This window comes from Neolamprologus brichardi, chromosome 9 (genome assembly GCF_056152115.1).
Source record: "Neolamprologus brichardi isolate AB-2024 chromosome 9, ASM5615211v1, whole genome shotgun sequence".
NCBI classification, from domain to species: Eukaryota; Metazoa; Chordata; class Actinopteri; order Cichliformes; family Cichlidae; genus Neolamprologus; species Neolamprologus brichardi.
Window position 1 is genome coordinate 7,967,942 of NC_142112.1, and position 17,609 is coordinate 7,985,550.

Below are 17,609 nucleotides of genomic sequence, written 5' to 3' on the forward strand. Positions count from 1 at the left end.
TCATAACTCTCAGTCCATAATGACTACAAGCTTCTTCACTAAACTATTTCTTCAATGACACTTACATCTCTGTGTCCTGTCAGAGGACTAATCCACGCAGTCTCACAGCTCAGTGTCAGCACTTCAGATGATTTTGCTTCCTGTAAAGTTTTTCCCCTCTGCTTTCACTTATTGTTTTCTCTATTACTGTTGTTGTGAAATGGTCCATTACACACAGAGCCAATTTCATAGACATCTGTTATGTCATGTGAATACATTAATTGGTGATATATTTAAGATTCACCTAAGACCATGTGATAACATCGTTTAGCTCAGTGGGATGAGCGGGCAACCGTAGGCTGAGAGCGGCTGGCCAGGGTTCGAGGCTGACCTGTATAGTTATTGCTAATTTTCAACCATTGTCACTTGTTGGGCTCACAATCATAATGCACTTATTTTACAATAGAACATAAATTTTCATAAAACTAAAATACATCATGGATACAACTACAATTAATAGACAATAAATAAAAAAAACCAACAACAAAAAATCATGAATTAAAATGACGACAGCTCTGATTTCCCTTTAACTAAACTTTGACCTTCGCTGTAAAGGGTCTGATGTTTGACTTCGGTTGGAGGTGTGCTCCACAGATGGCAAGCTGGGAAATGCTGACTGACCAAATGTAGCTCTGCGATATGAAATCTTACAGTTCACCATGCTGCCTAGTAAGATGTGTTGTCACTGCACTGCCTGATAAAGCCAGTAAGAGGCCAAAAAAGACCACTCGAGTGTCACACTGACCTGCACTGCTGTCCTTGCAGAGAATCCAGGTGACAAAAACTGGACATGTTGAGCATCACCTCTAAATCTCAAAGAGCGAGTGGTTCGATTGTCATAGCTGAAACTTTAGGCTTGGGGAAAATGAGATGTTTGCATTATTGTGCTTTCTTGTTTTCCAGTATGACTTTGTGGAACTGTTGGATGGTAGTCGACTTATTTCGAAAGACAAACGAGCACTGAGTGACACCGACGCAGGACACGTACGTCTAACCGGTTCTTTCGAAGAAGAGTCCGAGGGAGGCCCCCGACATATCCGCTCGGTGAATGTGCACGAGGCTGGGTTCATCCAGTACCTGGACACTGGAATCTGGCACCTGGCGTTTTACAATGATGGACGAAACACAGAGCAAGTCTCCTACAACACCATCATCATAGGTGAGGTGCTCAACGTATGTGCTGCCAGCTTGTTGTTACAGAAATCTACTACTATAATAACAATAATAATAATGGATTGGATTTATATAGCGCTTTTCAAGGCACCCAAAGTGCTTTACAATGCCATTATTCATTCACTCTCGCATTCACACACTGGTGGAGGCAGCTACAGTTGTAGCCACAGCTGCCCTGGGGCAGACTGACAGAAGCGAGGCTGCCATATCGCGCCATCGGCCCCTCTGGCCATCACCAGTAGGCGGTAGGTGAAGTGTCTTGCCCAAGGACACAACAACCAGGACAGAGAGCCCGGGAATCGAACCGGCGACCTTCCGGTTACAGATACGCTTCCCAACCCCCTGAGCCACGGTCACCCCTTACTACTGTTAATAATAATAACAACAATTATAATGAGAAACATCAAAGCAGGTTCTGGAGCTCATAGTTATCTGGAACGTGACAGACGACTCGAAGCTGAGTGAAGCTGCATTCGATTCCTTGATAAGTTATCTCGACAAATGAGTTTGAAGTGAAAATACAGACAGTTGACTCACAGATTCAAGCCCAGAACTTTCTAACTGTGAGCATCAGCCTCGCCTCTGTCAGTGCGCCCCAGGGCAGCTGTGGCTACAATGTAGCTGCCATCACCAGTGTGTGTGTGTGAATGGGTGAATGACTGAATGTAGTGTAAAGTGCTTTGGGGTCCTTAGGGACTGAGTAAAGCGCTATACAAATGCAGACCATTTACCATTCACGATATAATCTACATGTAAATGACAACATTTCATCTAGTTTTACTTTTAACCAAACTGGTTGTGGTTATGCACCACTTACATAATGGTCTGTTAGGGTTAGCGATGTAAAAATGATTATTCTTTCTTTGTTAACATACTAGAAACCTTGAATGGGCTTTTTAGAGAAATGCAGGCACAATAAATGAATTTGGCAGATAAACCTGGAGAGACTGAAGCGACCTGCAACTATGTTGGCTGGATGTGATTTTCAATAAATGACAAATATTTAATGTGATACTAGTATGCTGTGAAACCTTCACTGGCACATGTGTGTGCAGTTTTAATTAGAGCAGAGAGGGAAAGAGCGGTCGTGGTGATTGGATGCATTGATTGGACTAATTGGCTGTAACTATGGTGATAGCAGAAGAGCAGTCACACAGTTTGGTGTGTGTATGTCTTTAAATAATCTCTCTCTCCCACTTTAAATCAGAGTCGATTATGGAGTGTCCTCACAATTGTCATGGAAACGGTGAATGTCTCTCGGGGATTTGCCACTGTTTCCCAGGATTCCTGGGGCCCGACTGCTCTCGAGGTAAACGATTGTGCCTCGCCTATAGAGGAGAAGTAATTGTTGCTTTTAGCAAAGAAGACACTGACCACGACAAAGACTTTACATATTTTGCATGTTTTCAGCTGCTCTGTTTAGGTTAACTGTGCTCCTTAATCAGTCAAGAATAACTGAAAAGTTACACTAAGTATTTATGGGGCACGAGGTTTATAACTGAATAGCATTTTATTGGATATTAACCCTTTAAAGCCGGTCAGAGCAGCACGCTCCGTTTTGCGCAACTATTTTTAAATCCCGGTAGCTCTGCAACCACGTGAGCTAGCGCAATATTTTTTTTGCATATGAAACCGGAGGAGTTGTACTTACATCTTCTGCCATCAGCTTGTCCTCGGTCACAGTTTCCTTCCACATATAACTTTGCAAAAACTGCATAAAAAGCGCTTGCAGCAACAAAAACATAATATTCCAGAAACACGCTTTGCCGATCCGATCAGCTGTTCATAACACTTCCTACGTTGGAATAGACTATCGCATGTCCGCCATGACCTGCCCGAAACAGGAAGTGTGTGTCTGTGTGGTTTCTGGGATGCTTAGGACTCATATTGCACTGCTGGAAATAGTTTATTTTGATGCATATGCTGCTTTTTTACAAATTTGCATTATAATATTTATTTTCGTTTTTCCTGCAGTATATAAAAATTGGTGTATTTCAAAAATAAAACTATGAAGACACTCAAAATAAATTTCCTGTGGTGGGAAACTATTTTGTGCAACTTTTTTGTATTTACAGTTTTGAGGGATAAGCCTCTTAAATTTCTCTAACTAGAAATATATGTTAAAAAAACAAAAACAATTTTAAATTTTTTTGTAGTTTATTGCACTTTTTTGCAATTTATGTAATTACTATGCACTTAATGCATACATGTTATTAAAATTTGGGCTGTAATGGTTGTATTGATGTATAGCAACTTGAAATGCTCCCAAAAATGGCTCCACAGCATGTAAACATATAATATAAGCTCTGGCGGACTTGGTTCTATGGTAGGTCTTAAAGGGTTAATCCATCTTAGTTGTTTACACAGTGCATAGCTTGATGGGAACTTGAGGGTTCAGCTATCTCACTGCCTTTTTTGGGTGATTTAGTAAGTGTGACTTCATGCATGTGTCTGCTGCAGCGTCCTGCCCGGTGCTGTGCAGCGGTAACGGTCAGTACTCTCGTGGACGCTGCCAGTGCTACAGCGGTTGGAAAGGTACCGAGTGCGACGTGCCGGCCAACCAGTGTATTGACATCCACTGTGGAGGACATGGTATCTGCATAATGGGCGCCTGCATCTGCAACACTGGTTATAAGGGAGAGAACTGTGACGAAGGTAAGAGTGTGAAAGCGTCACCACAGTACTGAAGACTTTCACATGTTGACTCCACTCTGTTGTGTAAAGTTATTGATTTAATTAACATGTTTTGTTCCCACTATAATTCTGTGGGAACCTTTTAAAATGTCACAGTTCTGCAATAACAGCGCTTATGCCCATTTTTACATTAGACAGCAATAAATGTGATGACTTTAACTAAAGTGACTCAACATACATCACAATGAGAATATGCTGTACTGTTGTCTGCTAACCTGTGTCAAATTCGACGGATTTTCATCCACCAAAGTGGGTCAAATGTAGGAATATGGAATTCCTGGGAATCTTAAAACTCAAATTGTACATGTCAGATTTGTGAGTATTTTTATGGCACAGTCTTGAGTCTCTGCTCCAACCACATTCACCAAGGAGACAGGCAGCTGAAGCAGTCGATTGGACAGTCCCCTGTGTTGTTTTAGATTCAGGATTCAAGATCCTGCATTTGTCACATGCATCGTTATACGAGTGCAACATGCAGTGAGGTGTATCCTGACACGCTCCTCCACATTAAATGAATATATACGGGAGGCATCATGTGTAAGTCAGTGAATTAGGTAAATTACATAATGAAGTAAAATAGACATCCTGGAAATTTTAAATTGAAAATGTGAAAATGTACAATGTGCAAGCGGGTGTTAAAGGTCGTAGACGAGTCAGGCTGGGATGTGTTAGGAGTAAGCCCCGCCTCCGTCACTAACGCATGCTGTGAGAGGAGGGGGGCGTGTTCTGGTTTAGGACGGGGATGGCTTGGGGATAGAAGCTCCTCCTCCTCTTTGCTAAAATAGTAAAGACACATTGAAATCTATTTATTCTGAGCTCAAACGTACTGAGAGCCAACTGACATGAAAACAGAGGCTGTTTGTTCATGAGCTGATTTATGAAACATGTCCCAGAGTGCAGACAGCGATTAGTGAGTGTGATGGTTACACTGTTACCACTTTCACATTCAGTAACAATTATTATTATAATTATTATTTCTCTTGTGTTTTTTGGTGATATTGTTATTTCTGCATGTTCTTATAGTGTCTCACACTTGTGCAGAAGATTAAACTCTTAAGTATCATGTGTAGACCTGTCATGGCTACAGGCTGCCTGTGATGCTTTTAACTCTCTTTGGACTAATGTTTCCAAACTCTCTGACAAATACTCAGGAAAAAGGCGCTGTTAGGCTTTACTAACATGCTACAGTTACCTCATCTGGTTCCCATTAGTTTCGGTTTCCAACAATCAAACTGAGAAAGAGCAGATCCATCTCTCGCCTGGACAAAGCTTTATGTTTTTCTGTTTCTGCCTCCATCTGTCCTCATTATCAGCTGGTATCTATGCAGATAGAATAAGAGTCCTAACAGTGGAGCGGGGCTCGACTGCTGCATCAGTAACAAAGTGGAATCGACTGGGACTGACAGCGACTCACACATGCAGCTACACAAACTCACAAAGTGGAGTCAGTGGATGCTGAAGCACATCGTGTGGTAGCGAGGCTTTCTGCAGATCACTACAGTCACGTGACTGCACCTTCAGATTAGCTGAAGAACAGAGAGCTTCATGGAATAGTTTTCCATGGCTGAGCAGATGCATCCGAGCCTTACGTCACCAAGTGATGTGTCACATGGAGTGAAGCACACTTCCACTGGACTCTGTAGCTGTGGAGAGGTGTTGTGTGGAGCGACGAACCACGCTTCTCGTCCCATGGATGACTCTTTACTATAATGCTCTTCCTCTACAATAATTCACTTATTTAAATGTCCTTTTGTTCAAGCTTCCTGCCCTGTACTCTATCAAACTCCTTCCTGAGATTTTATCCAATAAATATCATCTAAAGTCACTGGCGATGCTAAACTGTGAAGCAGGAACCTTGTGACCATTTTCAATAAAATCTCGCTGGTGATATAAAAAATGTGACATATTCTTAGTGTGTGTTGCCATGGGCACAGATGGTGATGAGTACCTGTGTGCAGCAGTCAAAACGAGAATCCAGAGCAGGAACTGCTTTGACTGTAGCCACGCGGACATGTGGGGGTTTCATCTGAAGAACGGTGAAAACAGATCTGCCCGGTGTTTGTGGACAAACGAATTATTTAATTATTACATTAATATTGTAAAACCCCTAAAAGGCCAAACAATCTATAAATCATTCCAGTATTAAGAGCTTCCTCTCCATCCCTCTATAAATGTCAGCTGCAGTAGCTGGAACAGATTCATACAGATCAATTTGCAATTTTGCTCACTTGAAATGAAAGTTTTTAATTTTTATGATCTCATTTTAATGAAGAGACCGAATATGTAGAAGAATGCTTTATATGAACGGTGTAATCATCAAGTATATGAAATGATCTTGACGGAGGTCTGGAGCCTGGCTCCACTCAGTTTCTTCTTTGTTCCCTTGGTGGTACATTTGATAACTGTCATGCTGCAGGACGCATCAATCCCACGTTAGTGTTCTGGCTGAGGAAAGCAGATCCCTGCTCAGGGAGGCATCCCTGTGAGGATGCTCTTCTTTGGCTAATTTCTCTTCCTCTGAACATGGCGGCTTGAGTTGGCGGCAGAGAGCTGGATTTTGGCTTCATCTGACCACAGCGTTTTCTCCCAAGCTTCTCACGGTCAAGCTAAAGGTGGAACTATCCCTGTGCCTTTGTAAGCAGGGGGACACTGCAGGTGCTGCACGATTTCAGCGTTCCTGCTGACCATGGTCCTGCTATTAGACCATTAACACGCTCCCCCTGTGAGGTTTTGGGCTGATCCACCACATGACCACTCTCATCTCCTGAGACCAAGGTGGAGTGACTGATGATTGACTGATGAAGCATTTTCTATTTCTTCCAATCGGAATAATTGCACCGGCAGCTGTTACCTGTTCACCACCATCTTGGTCTTATTGCCGGTGCAGTCGTGTCTCTCGTGTCTTGCTCACGGTGGTGGAGAGGTCGGACTGGAAGAAACTGATTTTGTGGACAGGTGTGCTTTAGACACATACGTTTAAGTGTCTGTAAGTAATTTACGGTAACATCTGTGCCACATGGGCACTCAGCCCGTCTGTGGGAGCCAGAATTCAGGGGTAGGGAGCCGAATGCTTACATCACTGCGTTTTTCTGAATTTTGGTTGATATTGTGTCTCTGCACTAAAAGCAAACCAGCATAACAATTAGAGACTGTTAATTTAAGCAAACTTACCAATCCTACAGGGGATCTACTAATTATTTCCCCAGCTGTAAATGCTTAATTGATTTATTCTAATATGATGTGCAAATAAATTCCCACAGCGTCTGTTTTAGCCAGATAGCTGCTAAAAGCAAGATGCAAACAATGCACTACACTTATTCAAATTCAATGAATCAGTAATGACCTGCACAGGCACACAGCAGTGAAGTGATGCTCGTCTGTGATTCACACCGTGGGTATAAGCAGACACAATGCTGCAAACATGACAACGCATAGCACAGCGGACAGTAATCAGATTACTTTCAGATGAGTTCAGTCATCAGTCGGAAAGAGACAGACAGAGGGAGAGGGTGTGTGTGTGTGTGTGTGTGTGTGTGTGTGTGTCTGTGTGTGTGTGTGAGTGTGTGTGTGTGTGAGAGCAGTGCTGAGTGGTTATCCAAAAACACCTCAAATATACTGTGCACTGGTGTTTACTGGTGTTTACTGGTGTGTACTGGTCTGGTGTCTTGTTCTGGTTTCAGTCCATGTGTAATAACCTGAGGTTGTGATGAAATAAGCCAAACATCATTCACTGCTTAATGTGGAAACGAGGCGCTCAGGCATAAAATTCTGTCCTGACTTAGAGTCAGAAAAGAGGAAACGTGTGTGTAAAGCTGTTTGTGATTAAGTCTGAAGAGTTTAAGCTCCAGATAACTGCCCTCAAGAGTCAAACAGCAAAGCTGCTGTGTGAACGTGTGTCCTGTATGTTCGCTGTGCTGATCATTTCCTCTCTGCATCCAGTGGACTGCATTGACCCCAGCTGCTCGGCCCATGGGGTGTGTATCCATGGCGAATGTCACTGTCAGCCAGGCTGGGGTGGAGCCAGCTGTGAAATTACCAAGGCCATGTGTCCAGACCAGTGTTCAGGCCACGGCACCTACAACGCAGAGACCAGCACATGTGCCTGCGACCAGAACTGGACCGGAGCTGACTGCTCTTTAGGTGTGTGCACCGTTTACCCGTCTATGTCCACATTTCATTTTCTGATTTCTCAGAATGAAACCTTCTGTTGAAGGTAAAACCAGCCTTTCAGTCCCTGAAACAATACTGTACAGATGTGTTATGAGGGGATTAAGAAGTGAAGTGACGGCATAAAGAATCCAAATCAGTTACAAATTAGAAACTATTTAAGACGACAGTGTTAGAGATGCCCTGAACGCTGCAGTGCTGAATGCAACCAAGAAGATTTAAGGTAAATAAAAAAGTTTCATTTTATTTTTACTCCAAAATACAGTCAGACTATCATTACTTAGTGTGGCCTGTACTACAGAAATCAGCATATTGCATGAACATGTTGTTAACTTACCACACACAGTAGTGTTATCTACAAAATGCTCACCGTCAACATTTTCCACATATTTTTCTCTACAATTGCAGCAAATGATGCAATAATATTCATACACACGACACACATGTTGCAATCACATTCAATTCATTTCTATTCAGTTTATTTATACAGCACCAGATTACAACAAGTCGCTTTTTCCTTTATCCAGAGTAGAATGATTGTGGTGCACAGCACACATCTGTAACGGCTTTAAAAACAAGAGCACGCACGGCATCCATCTCCAATGCACACAGGTATACAGAAGGTCAAAGATCACACATGTCCCTCGGGAAGTTGCACCCTGAGCAGACCCTTTTCTGTAGCTGTGCAGGAGCGGCTAGCATGCTGCGAAGCCAAGCTTCAGGAAAATAAAGACGTTCTGAGCTACATCAGTGCAAGAGTGAGATTTAAGCAACACTCAAACACACAAATGAACACAGTGACTTGTAGAAATCTGTACTGAGCTTTTCCTGAACCTCACTGTACGTAAAGACGTCATTTGGCGTGCACAGGGTGCAGTCCAGCATGCAGCTGCGGGTGAAATAAGAACAGAGTGCATCAGTGTGCGTGCACGTGCTTATATCGGTTCTGCAGTCGATGAAGTGATTTCTCTTTGTTGCTGTTACAGAGGTGTGTGAAGTAGACTGCGGCAGCCATGGAGTGTGTTACGGCGGCGTATGCCGCTGTGAGGAGGGCTGGACTGGAAGCGTGTGTGACCAAAAGGCCTGCCACCCTCTGTGCAGCAAGAACGGAGTTTGTAAAGACGGGAAGTGTGAGTGTGACCAGGGATGGACAGGGGAGCACTGCAACATTGGTGAGTGCATCACACACACACACACACACAACATAACTTAGCAACTACACGTAAATAATCCAGTTGGACGCAGCAGAGTAGCGCAGCCTTGAACAACACTACAGATATCTTACATGAGCTCTTTTCACTGATTGGTCCCGGTGCCATTGTTAACCAGCCTATCACAGTTTCTCATCTTTGTGGTCGCTCTCAGGGAAAATTACGCTGCTGATAATGTGGATGCACATGTTTGTGTTAGTTTGTTGTTTTCCAGTAAAACATCTTAATCTGGGCTCAAAGCAGAACTTCCCCTTAGGATCGCTCGAGGTTCTGTTTGTAGCTGCTGTAGTTACCAGCACTGCAAGATGATCTGATCTGCTCAGCGCTGCAATTAATAACATCCAGAAAGATTATGGTCTCATAAATGTCTATCGAGTACACAGTCACAGGAAGTTATCAGTGTAGTCCTCAAGAAGAACTGAAGCAACATTTCATCTGCATCCATGATCAAAAATAAACAGACATCCAGAGATCGTCTCAGAGAAAACACGAATGCAGACCGGGGCATGTGCTCAGTGACTTGAGCAAGTCGTGAAGACGGTTGTTTTTTATTGGACATAAGCGTGACTGAGCCAGTCGACTAAAGAGCAGCTGTTGCTGTATCGCTGCTGCAGACGCTGGATTATGACAGTGATGATCAGTTAAGCGTTCCTTGCATCGTATGTTGATCCATGTTAGAAACACAGAGACGTGAAGAATTGCTTCCAGATTCATGAAACTGGCTGATTTCATATCTCAGCCTGGAATCAGCACACCTGACATCGTAACCTATCAATACAAAATAACTGGATTGGTCCTGATAAGCGTTGTTTGCTCTTCGTGGTCACTTAGATCTTTTCTTTGCTTCCTCCTGTCTGAACTAAATCCTCTTTATTTATGTCTCTTTTCTTCCTTCTTCCTTCTTAAAGCTCACAATCCGGATATTAGAGTTAAAGGTACTGTACACTGTTTTAAAAAATCTTCTTATCACTGTTATCACGAGTTTTTTTTCTTCTCCTCTCTTCATCCTTTGCTTTTTTTGTTAAAGTTGAACTTTAGCTGCGTCAGCGATAGTTTATTGATGTATTTACTGGATGCTACAGCTGGGCCCCAAAGACCAGTTTACACGAGCTGTGATAAGAAACACATTTCCCTGTTACTGTTGTATTCAATCCCTGTGTGATGCTGCATGTTTGATGTCATAATGGCAAAATCAGTATTGACCGTCTTTGATGTCGACCATGAAATCTTGGCCTCAGTTTTATTTACACAACAACAAATCACAGCAACAGTCGCCTCAAGGCGCTTTATACTGTAAGGTAGACTCTACAATAATACACACAGAGGAAACCCAACAATCATATGACCCCCTTTGAGCACTTTGGCGACAGTGGGAAGGAAAAACTCCCTTTTAACAGGAAGAAACCTCCGGCAGAACCAGGCTCAGGGAGGGGCGGGGCCATCTGCTGTGATTGGTTGGGGTGAGAGAAGGAAGACAGGATAAAGACATGCTGTGGAAGAGAGACAGAGATTAATAACAGATATGATTCAATGCAGAGAGGTCTGTTAACACATAGTGAGTGAAGAAGAAACACCCAGTGCATCATGAGAATCCCCCGGCAGCCTACATCTATTGCAGCATAACTAAGGGAGGATTCAGGGTCACCTGGTCCAGCCCTAACTATATGCTTTAGCAAAAAGGAAAGTTTGAAGCCTAATCTTGAAAGTAGAGATAGTGTCTGTCTCCTGAATCCAAACTGGAAGCTGGTTCCACAGAAGAGGGGCCTGAAAACTGAAGGCTCTCCCTCCCATTCTACTTTTAAATACTCTAGGAACAACAAGTAGGCCTGCAGAGCGAGAGCGAAGTGCTCTAATAGGGTGATTAAGATGAGATGGGGCCTGAATTCTGGATTTAACAGGGAGCCAATATTAGAGAAATCTGCTGTCTTTACTCCTGGTCTTCCTGTGAGCTGCTTCCTCTTTGTCCGGTCCACGTGGATTTGCTACACAGTCAAATGTTCTCATAACTGTCACTGATCTTAAGCAGCTGTAATTTGACTCACACAGTTGCCTTTTGCGTTAAAGATGTAAGTCATACTTTAGTTTACACAAGACAATCATATCATTAGAAGTACAATTTTAATTTCAGTGTTATTTTAAGCAATATTCTGTTATTCCAAGCCCTCGTTGTGGCAGAGGCAGAGCGCTAGGATAGCAGTGCAGTATCAGCCTCCAAAGTGATCGTGGTTATATACGATCGTTTTTGGATCGTTACTGTTTCTGGATTCTCTAAGTTGAAGTTTCTGTTGGCTGCTGGGGCAAAAAGATGAAGTGACCGAGCAGGAAGCAGCAGTGTATAACCTGAGATAGGTCAAGGAGTTCTCCAGAGATGATGATGCTTTACCCAGAGCGTGGCACACTAAAGAAGTAAACAGCTTCCTGGCAGGACTCGAGCAGCTGATTCTCTGAGCTTTAGGCCTCCACCCTGCACAGTATCAACTCTGACAATTACACTGAATGATTTTCTAAAAGCACAGTTATGTTTCTTTTAACCAGTTTCAAAATTGTTTCTCCCTAAAATCTGCTTCCAGCTCTGTGTATTGATTCTGGTGCTCTGCAGGCACGTTTCCAGGGTTTTCTATATATAACAAACTCTGTGAAACCTCTTCATGCAGCCTCCAGTTTCAGCCTGAAAAGGCATCTCTTTAAACAGGGTCAGCCCCGTTTTGATTATCTATCTGCCAGCATGACGCTGTTCTGATTCAATCTTCACAAAACACTGAGTTCCTTGATGGAAAAAAGTTAAAGGTAAAAACATTTTTTCCAGGAGTAAGTACAATTTCCAAGATGGATTTGCTCAAGAAACATGAAACACTGGTCGTACGGTTGTGTCACTTGAGCTGCTGGTATTAGCTGAAGGTGAAAGTGTGTTTTGGACCCAAATTTTAATTAACAGTTAATTTCCTGCAGCTCTGATTTGGGCCTCTGACTAGAGCTACGTCCACACGTACCCGGGTATTTTTGAAAACGCAGGTTTTTCTATGCGTTTGCACCTTTCGTCCACACGTAAACGGCGTTTTCAGTCACTGAAAACTGAGATTTTTAAAAACTCCGGCCAGGGTGGATATTTTTGAAAACTCCGTTTTTGCATTTACGTGTGGACGAGAAAAACGGAGAAAACAACGTCAAAGGTGTGCGCCTTTTTTGACGTCACACTGTGCGCCACGTTATTGTTTCGGTGAAATGAATTTCTACAATACTGTTACTGTTAATTGTTCTCTCTGCAGTGTTTAAATGCTTACATATACACACACATACGACTCTTTCTGCTTCTATGCCCCAGCTTTGTTTACTTTTTCCCACCGAGGCTTCTAGACTTCTGATTGGCCAACATTTCTACACGGTTAGGAATATATCGCCACCTGCTGCTTTGGCATGTTCCTAGCAGCGTTTTCCTTCGTTTCCGCCTTTACGTGTGGACGGGATTATTTTTTAAAACGAAAACGGAAAATCTCCGTTTTCAAAAATACCCGTGTACGTGTGGACGTAGCTTAGAAATGGGTTTAAAAAATCGATTTCCTGATTCAAAACGATTTTAGTTTAAATAAAGCGACTTCAAATCTGAATTGATTTTTAATGTATTTTGCCAGAAACGCCAGAATCTCAGCTTAAAGCTCACAAAACTGTTTCCACCAAACAGATGAACACAGTCTGCAGGTTTCGTCACTCTGACCACAATTCACTGAACCAGCAGCAGAACAAGAGCAAAAGTAGCTTCATGTTTTCAAGACATCGTCATTTATTTCCTTCTTACTTTTGCTGTTTCGCTTCCACCAGGATAAACTCTCACTTCCTGCACAGCTCTCTGTGCACCCAGAGACCAGTTTACCATAAAATCTGTTTCCTGCATTATTCGCTGCTTGTTACACATCAGTCTGCCGCTGTGTTCAACGCAGTCACCGCGGGTTTTTCCATTTGACCTCTGACTAGAAAGCCTCATTTCTGCCGTTCAATACCAAAGAAATGTAAAACGTCTTGATGCATTCTCAATCATCCAGGAAAATAAATCTCCAAAAGTTGATTCTGTTCATCTGGACGTAGCATTTTCTAATATGTTAATATTTAAGCCCACTGAAGGAACAATGGGCTGGGAGGTCAGTTCCTTAATTGATCAGTGGTTGTTGATCAGTGGGTTTTGGTCAGTGGTTGTTGATCAATGGTCATGAGAATTTGCATAATTATGATTAAGGAACTGACCTCACAGCCCATTGTTCCTTCAGTGGGCTGGTTTCAGTCATTATGCAAATGTACTGTTTCTAAGACTGAAACCTGCAGTCAGCTGAGACTGAAGAAGTCACTCGGATGAGTGACGAAACGTTTCTCCCAGAAAACGCTACGTCCAGATGAACAGAATCAACTTTTGGAGAAAGAAATGTAAACTTTTTAAAATTATACCAAATTGCAAAACTCTCAGCTGTGTCTCTAATCAAACTCAGCAGCATCAGCTGATGTTCACATGTTGATTCATGGCTCATCTGCTATAAAAAGCCAGGCCAGGAAAATCTCCTTCATGTTTTATCCTCAGTGACTTCGACACAAACACATCTGCTGTGATGTTCACACCTCTGATAAATCTCACAGTGTCAGCTTTGTTTTTATACACAGCTAGAAAGAGAATAATTATGATCATTTATCAGTACATATCCATAATACTTTGACTGTCTGAGCCTAAACTGAATCGAATCAGTTGTAGAAATCAGTGACGACACCTCGCCCACCTCTGGTCTGTCACGTTAAGTAACATTAAACCTGCAGTGCAGAACTTTGTTTTCACACCTCAGCTATAAAAGGCTGATGGGCTGTTGCCGTCACCCCACCGGGCGAGTGGGCAGGCGGACAGCACGGACACCCAACTCTAGAACAAAAAGAGGCCATGGACCAGGGGAGTCATGGCTCACTTTTGCATTTTGTTCATTTCTTCATCTCCGTGGCTGCACATGCTTTATCATGCACTAAACTATGCTACACCTCCTGCTTTAAAGACCTTAATCTAGTAGTTAACGAACAGCAGCACCGGCTGTGGTGGCAGCTGCTCGATCCTCTTACAGAAGGTTGGTAAACTGCACCGGGTAGTTTGTATTTATTAACAGAAGCTACGTTGTGTACAACATGACAGCTGTTGCATTGTCATTAGCTTTGTCCTTCGTCTGAGATCTAACATGTGAATGACGTATTTACACTGCTGTGGTTCAACTTCTTTATCATTTCACTGCTGTGATCCCAGCTCTTCCTTCCTGCCTCCTCTTCCTTTGGTTGCCATCTTCATTTATCGATCACAGACTAAATATTTGGCAGTGCTGGTTTTGTTTCACTTTACTTTTCTCCCTAATTTTCCTCCCTCTCTCCCTCGTGCCCTCTCCTATTCTCAGGATATAAAGGTAACTCCTGCTAAAGAACAATCAAGGCCTTACTGTCCCAGAATACAATGATTCACACTCTGCTTTATGACATATTTTTGGTTGACTCCATTTCGTTTTAGGTTTTGTCTTTTCTTTCGCTCACTGTTTTCCAGTCATTCTCAGTGCTCGGTTTAGCTAGACTTGTCGTATATTCTATTTCTGTTTTTCTGGTCCTATCATTCCTTTTCCTGTCTCTGACTCTCACACACGAACCAGACCATAGATAGACTCACACGAGAGCAGTGAATACAAATAAAAAGTGCACGCACAGTCATAAAACAAAGGTGTGCGACTCCTGTTTCGTCTTGCATCCACAAGCCTGATATATGTGTGTTAAATAAGCCAGTTGCTGTCCTCCTGTCTTCTATCTGTCTTCACTTTCCTCCCCCCCCCCAGTCTTTATCTCCATTCCTTGTTCTGGGCTTTGCTTGGTTCTGATTCTCACTGTTATAATCAGCCTATCTGATTGCCAGCCTCACTGTCAATTCTGTGAATGAGGAATGCCAAACAGAGGCATAAAGTATAGTCTGTGGAGGCGCGCAGTCCTCCCTATACTTTGTGCACTGCCTTTATGTCTACCTGTTGTGTTTTCACATGGATTTAAACTCGCTGCGTTATTTCTTTGCCTGACGAGAAGAACGAGCACAGATGAATCCACATTTCTGAATCAAGCATCCCGGAAATTTCAGTCTTTGTCACTGGGTGTTAAAATTCCCTCTGATGTCATTTCCTCTGACAGACAAACCCTTCAGTTTGACATGTTGAGACTTTTTTCGTTTGACTTTATTTATTTGGTTTGTTTCTGTTTCCTATTATGCAACATTTCTTTTTCTTTGTTCGCAGATGAAAAGAAAACTTCTCATTTTGCACTAATTAAAGCCGGGCAGCACGCTGTGGCCATTTTGGCTGCTGGCAGTTCTAGCAGTTCATGTGAAAGTACAACATCAGTGCATTTCACCAAAGGTTGACTGTCTGTCTGTCTGCCAGTCTGTGTCTCTCACATGTGGGCTACTGTAATTAACTGTTTTATTTGTCTGTCAGTCTGTGAGTCCATTAATTGGAGAAATGTCCATCGAATGGGGCTGAATGCCTTTATACACATCTGAATTTAACCAGTGTGGGTTTTTGAAGCCTGGTACTTTTGTACTGAAGTTGCTGAGAGAGAGAAGATAAACTTTTTAAAGTTTTGGAAAATGTACGTTAAGATGGAGTGCAGTTATTTCCAAAGGAATTTAGAGTGAAAATAGTACAAACGTGGCAAATGTTGAAACAAACTATTGTTTTGGGGAAAAATGATGATGTTACCTTGATGTCATCTAGTGGCCTTAGTGTACTAATGCACCACATTATCATCACCTGCTGCTATTTGAACCTTAGCCTCAAGGACGCAGCTGCAGTTCACGTGTCCAGTAACAGTGATTTTAGAAGTCTTGCCCCAAACACGGTCAAACACGGTCCCATCAATACAGAATTCATCTGAATAAAATCTTTTAATAGGAAGAATGCAGATCCTCTGTATCTTACACTGAGCCTGGTCATTCGTCTTTACTCTGACAGACAGCCTCTCTGACAGATAGCCTCTCTGAGATGCTATCATCAGATGTTTAATGAATCTAATACTTTACATACGTCTTACATTGTTCCAAAACTCACCAACAGTTGGTTGGTTGTTTTTTTAGTATTAAACAACCTCTCCGTTTGCTTTTTGCAGCTTTCTAGGGGCTGGGCGATATGGCCTAAAATCCATATCGCGATATAATTTGAAGCGGTATATCGGTAACGATATATATCGCGATATATTCTTTTCTTCTGTATAACGTATTTTCCACACTATAAGGACTTAAAATCCTTTAATTTTCTCAAAGATCGAGAGTGCGCCTTATGTATGAATTCTGGTTGTGCTTACTGACCTCGAACCGATTTTGGCTGCAGAAATCTGTTAAAAATGTTTTAGTACAGCTTTGGTAAGCCGCACTGCTTGATGGATTGTCAGAGCATTACGGCTGCTGTAGTGAGGAGCTTCATGGAGTAATCTGGGTCCAAAACTCCGTCAGATTCAGCTCCCAAAGTCAAAGGGTTAAAAACTGTCTAAATTCTTTGATCTTTAATTAAATCATCAGCGTTGCTGCTTTACCAGGTGTAACAATTAAGTTTAACATCCAGGCATCCATGAAAACAGTATTTATTAGATTTAATGGAGTTAGAAGTTAGCAGAAAGTTAGCTCGCTAGTTTACACCTAAACATTTCATACCATGTTCTGACTGAGAGATTTTTGAAACTAATTAAAACGTTCAGCTCTGCTATCACTTCCAACATAAATGAAGACAGAAAACTAAACAGCAGTGACGTTTGCAGGGTTACTGAAGTTGGACTACCTGGTATATAATGTTGTGCTACGTGATTGCTAGCGACACAGCTATGTTAGCATAACATTAGCACAGTGAAGCTGGAGGATGAACGCCAACGTTTTTTCCACTCGATAAAAGTTAACATGAGGGATTCTGGTGGTTGGGGACAAATGCAGTCGCATAGCAGGATGCTATACACGGGCCAAACTTCAGTCAGAACAACTGAGATCATTCATCCACAATACGAGGTTAGTTATTAATATACTGCAACAACAGTGGAGGAAGTGCAGTTTTTGGCTTTCCCCATATTTCAAAAGTGCTTCATCTCTTTGCTATGACTGTCGGCATAATTTGCAGATGATAACGGTTGTAGCCGCCAGTGTTGCCAACTCTTCAGTAAGGAAAATCGCTATTGGCTGTCCTATAAGTCACTAGACGCCGACAAATGACGTAATCGCCTAATTTGCATAAGATGTGAACATTTCCTTCCCTGACAGCAGCTGGGGGAGGACTATCCTCCGCCTGTGAGCGCTTTGGT

The 17,609-nt window shown here is 42.4% G+C and overlaps 1 protein-coding gene across 8 annotated transcripts in view; it reads left to right on the forward strand.

Annotated features, from left to right (window-relative positions):
• The window catches only part of tenm3 (teneurin transmembrane protein 3), a 388,426-nt gene that overhangs the window by 299,581 nt on the left and 71,236 nt on the right, over positions 1–17,609 (forward strand). For 5 of the 8 annotated variants that reach the window (XM_087845866.1, XM_087845865.1, XM_087845867.1 and 2 more), the window contains 6 exons: positions 943–1,198; positions 2,420–2,521; positions 3,673–3,867; positions 7,846–8,046; positions 9,060–9,245; positions 10,193–10,219. In XM_087845866.1, coding sequence (XP_087701992.1) covers positions 943–1,198; positions 2,420–2,521; positions 3,673–3,867; positions 7,846–8,046; positions 9,060–9,245; positions 10,193–10,219 — 967 coding nt within the window. The remainder of the gene's footprint in view (positions 1–942; positions 1,199–2,419; positions 2,522–3,672; positions 3,868–7,845; positions 8,047–9,059; positions 9,246–10,192; positions 10,220–17,609) is intronic. The other 3 variants (XM_087845868.1, XM_087845869.1, XM_087845873.1) reach the window with 1 other exon arrangement.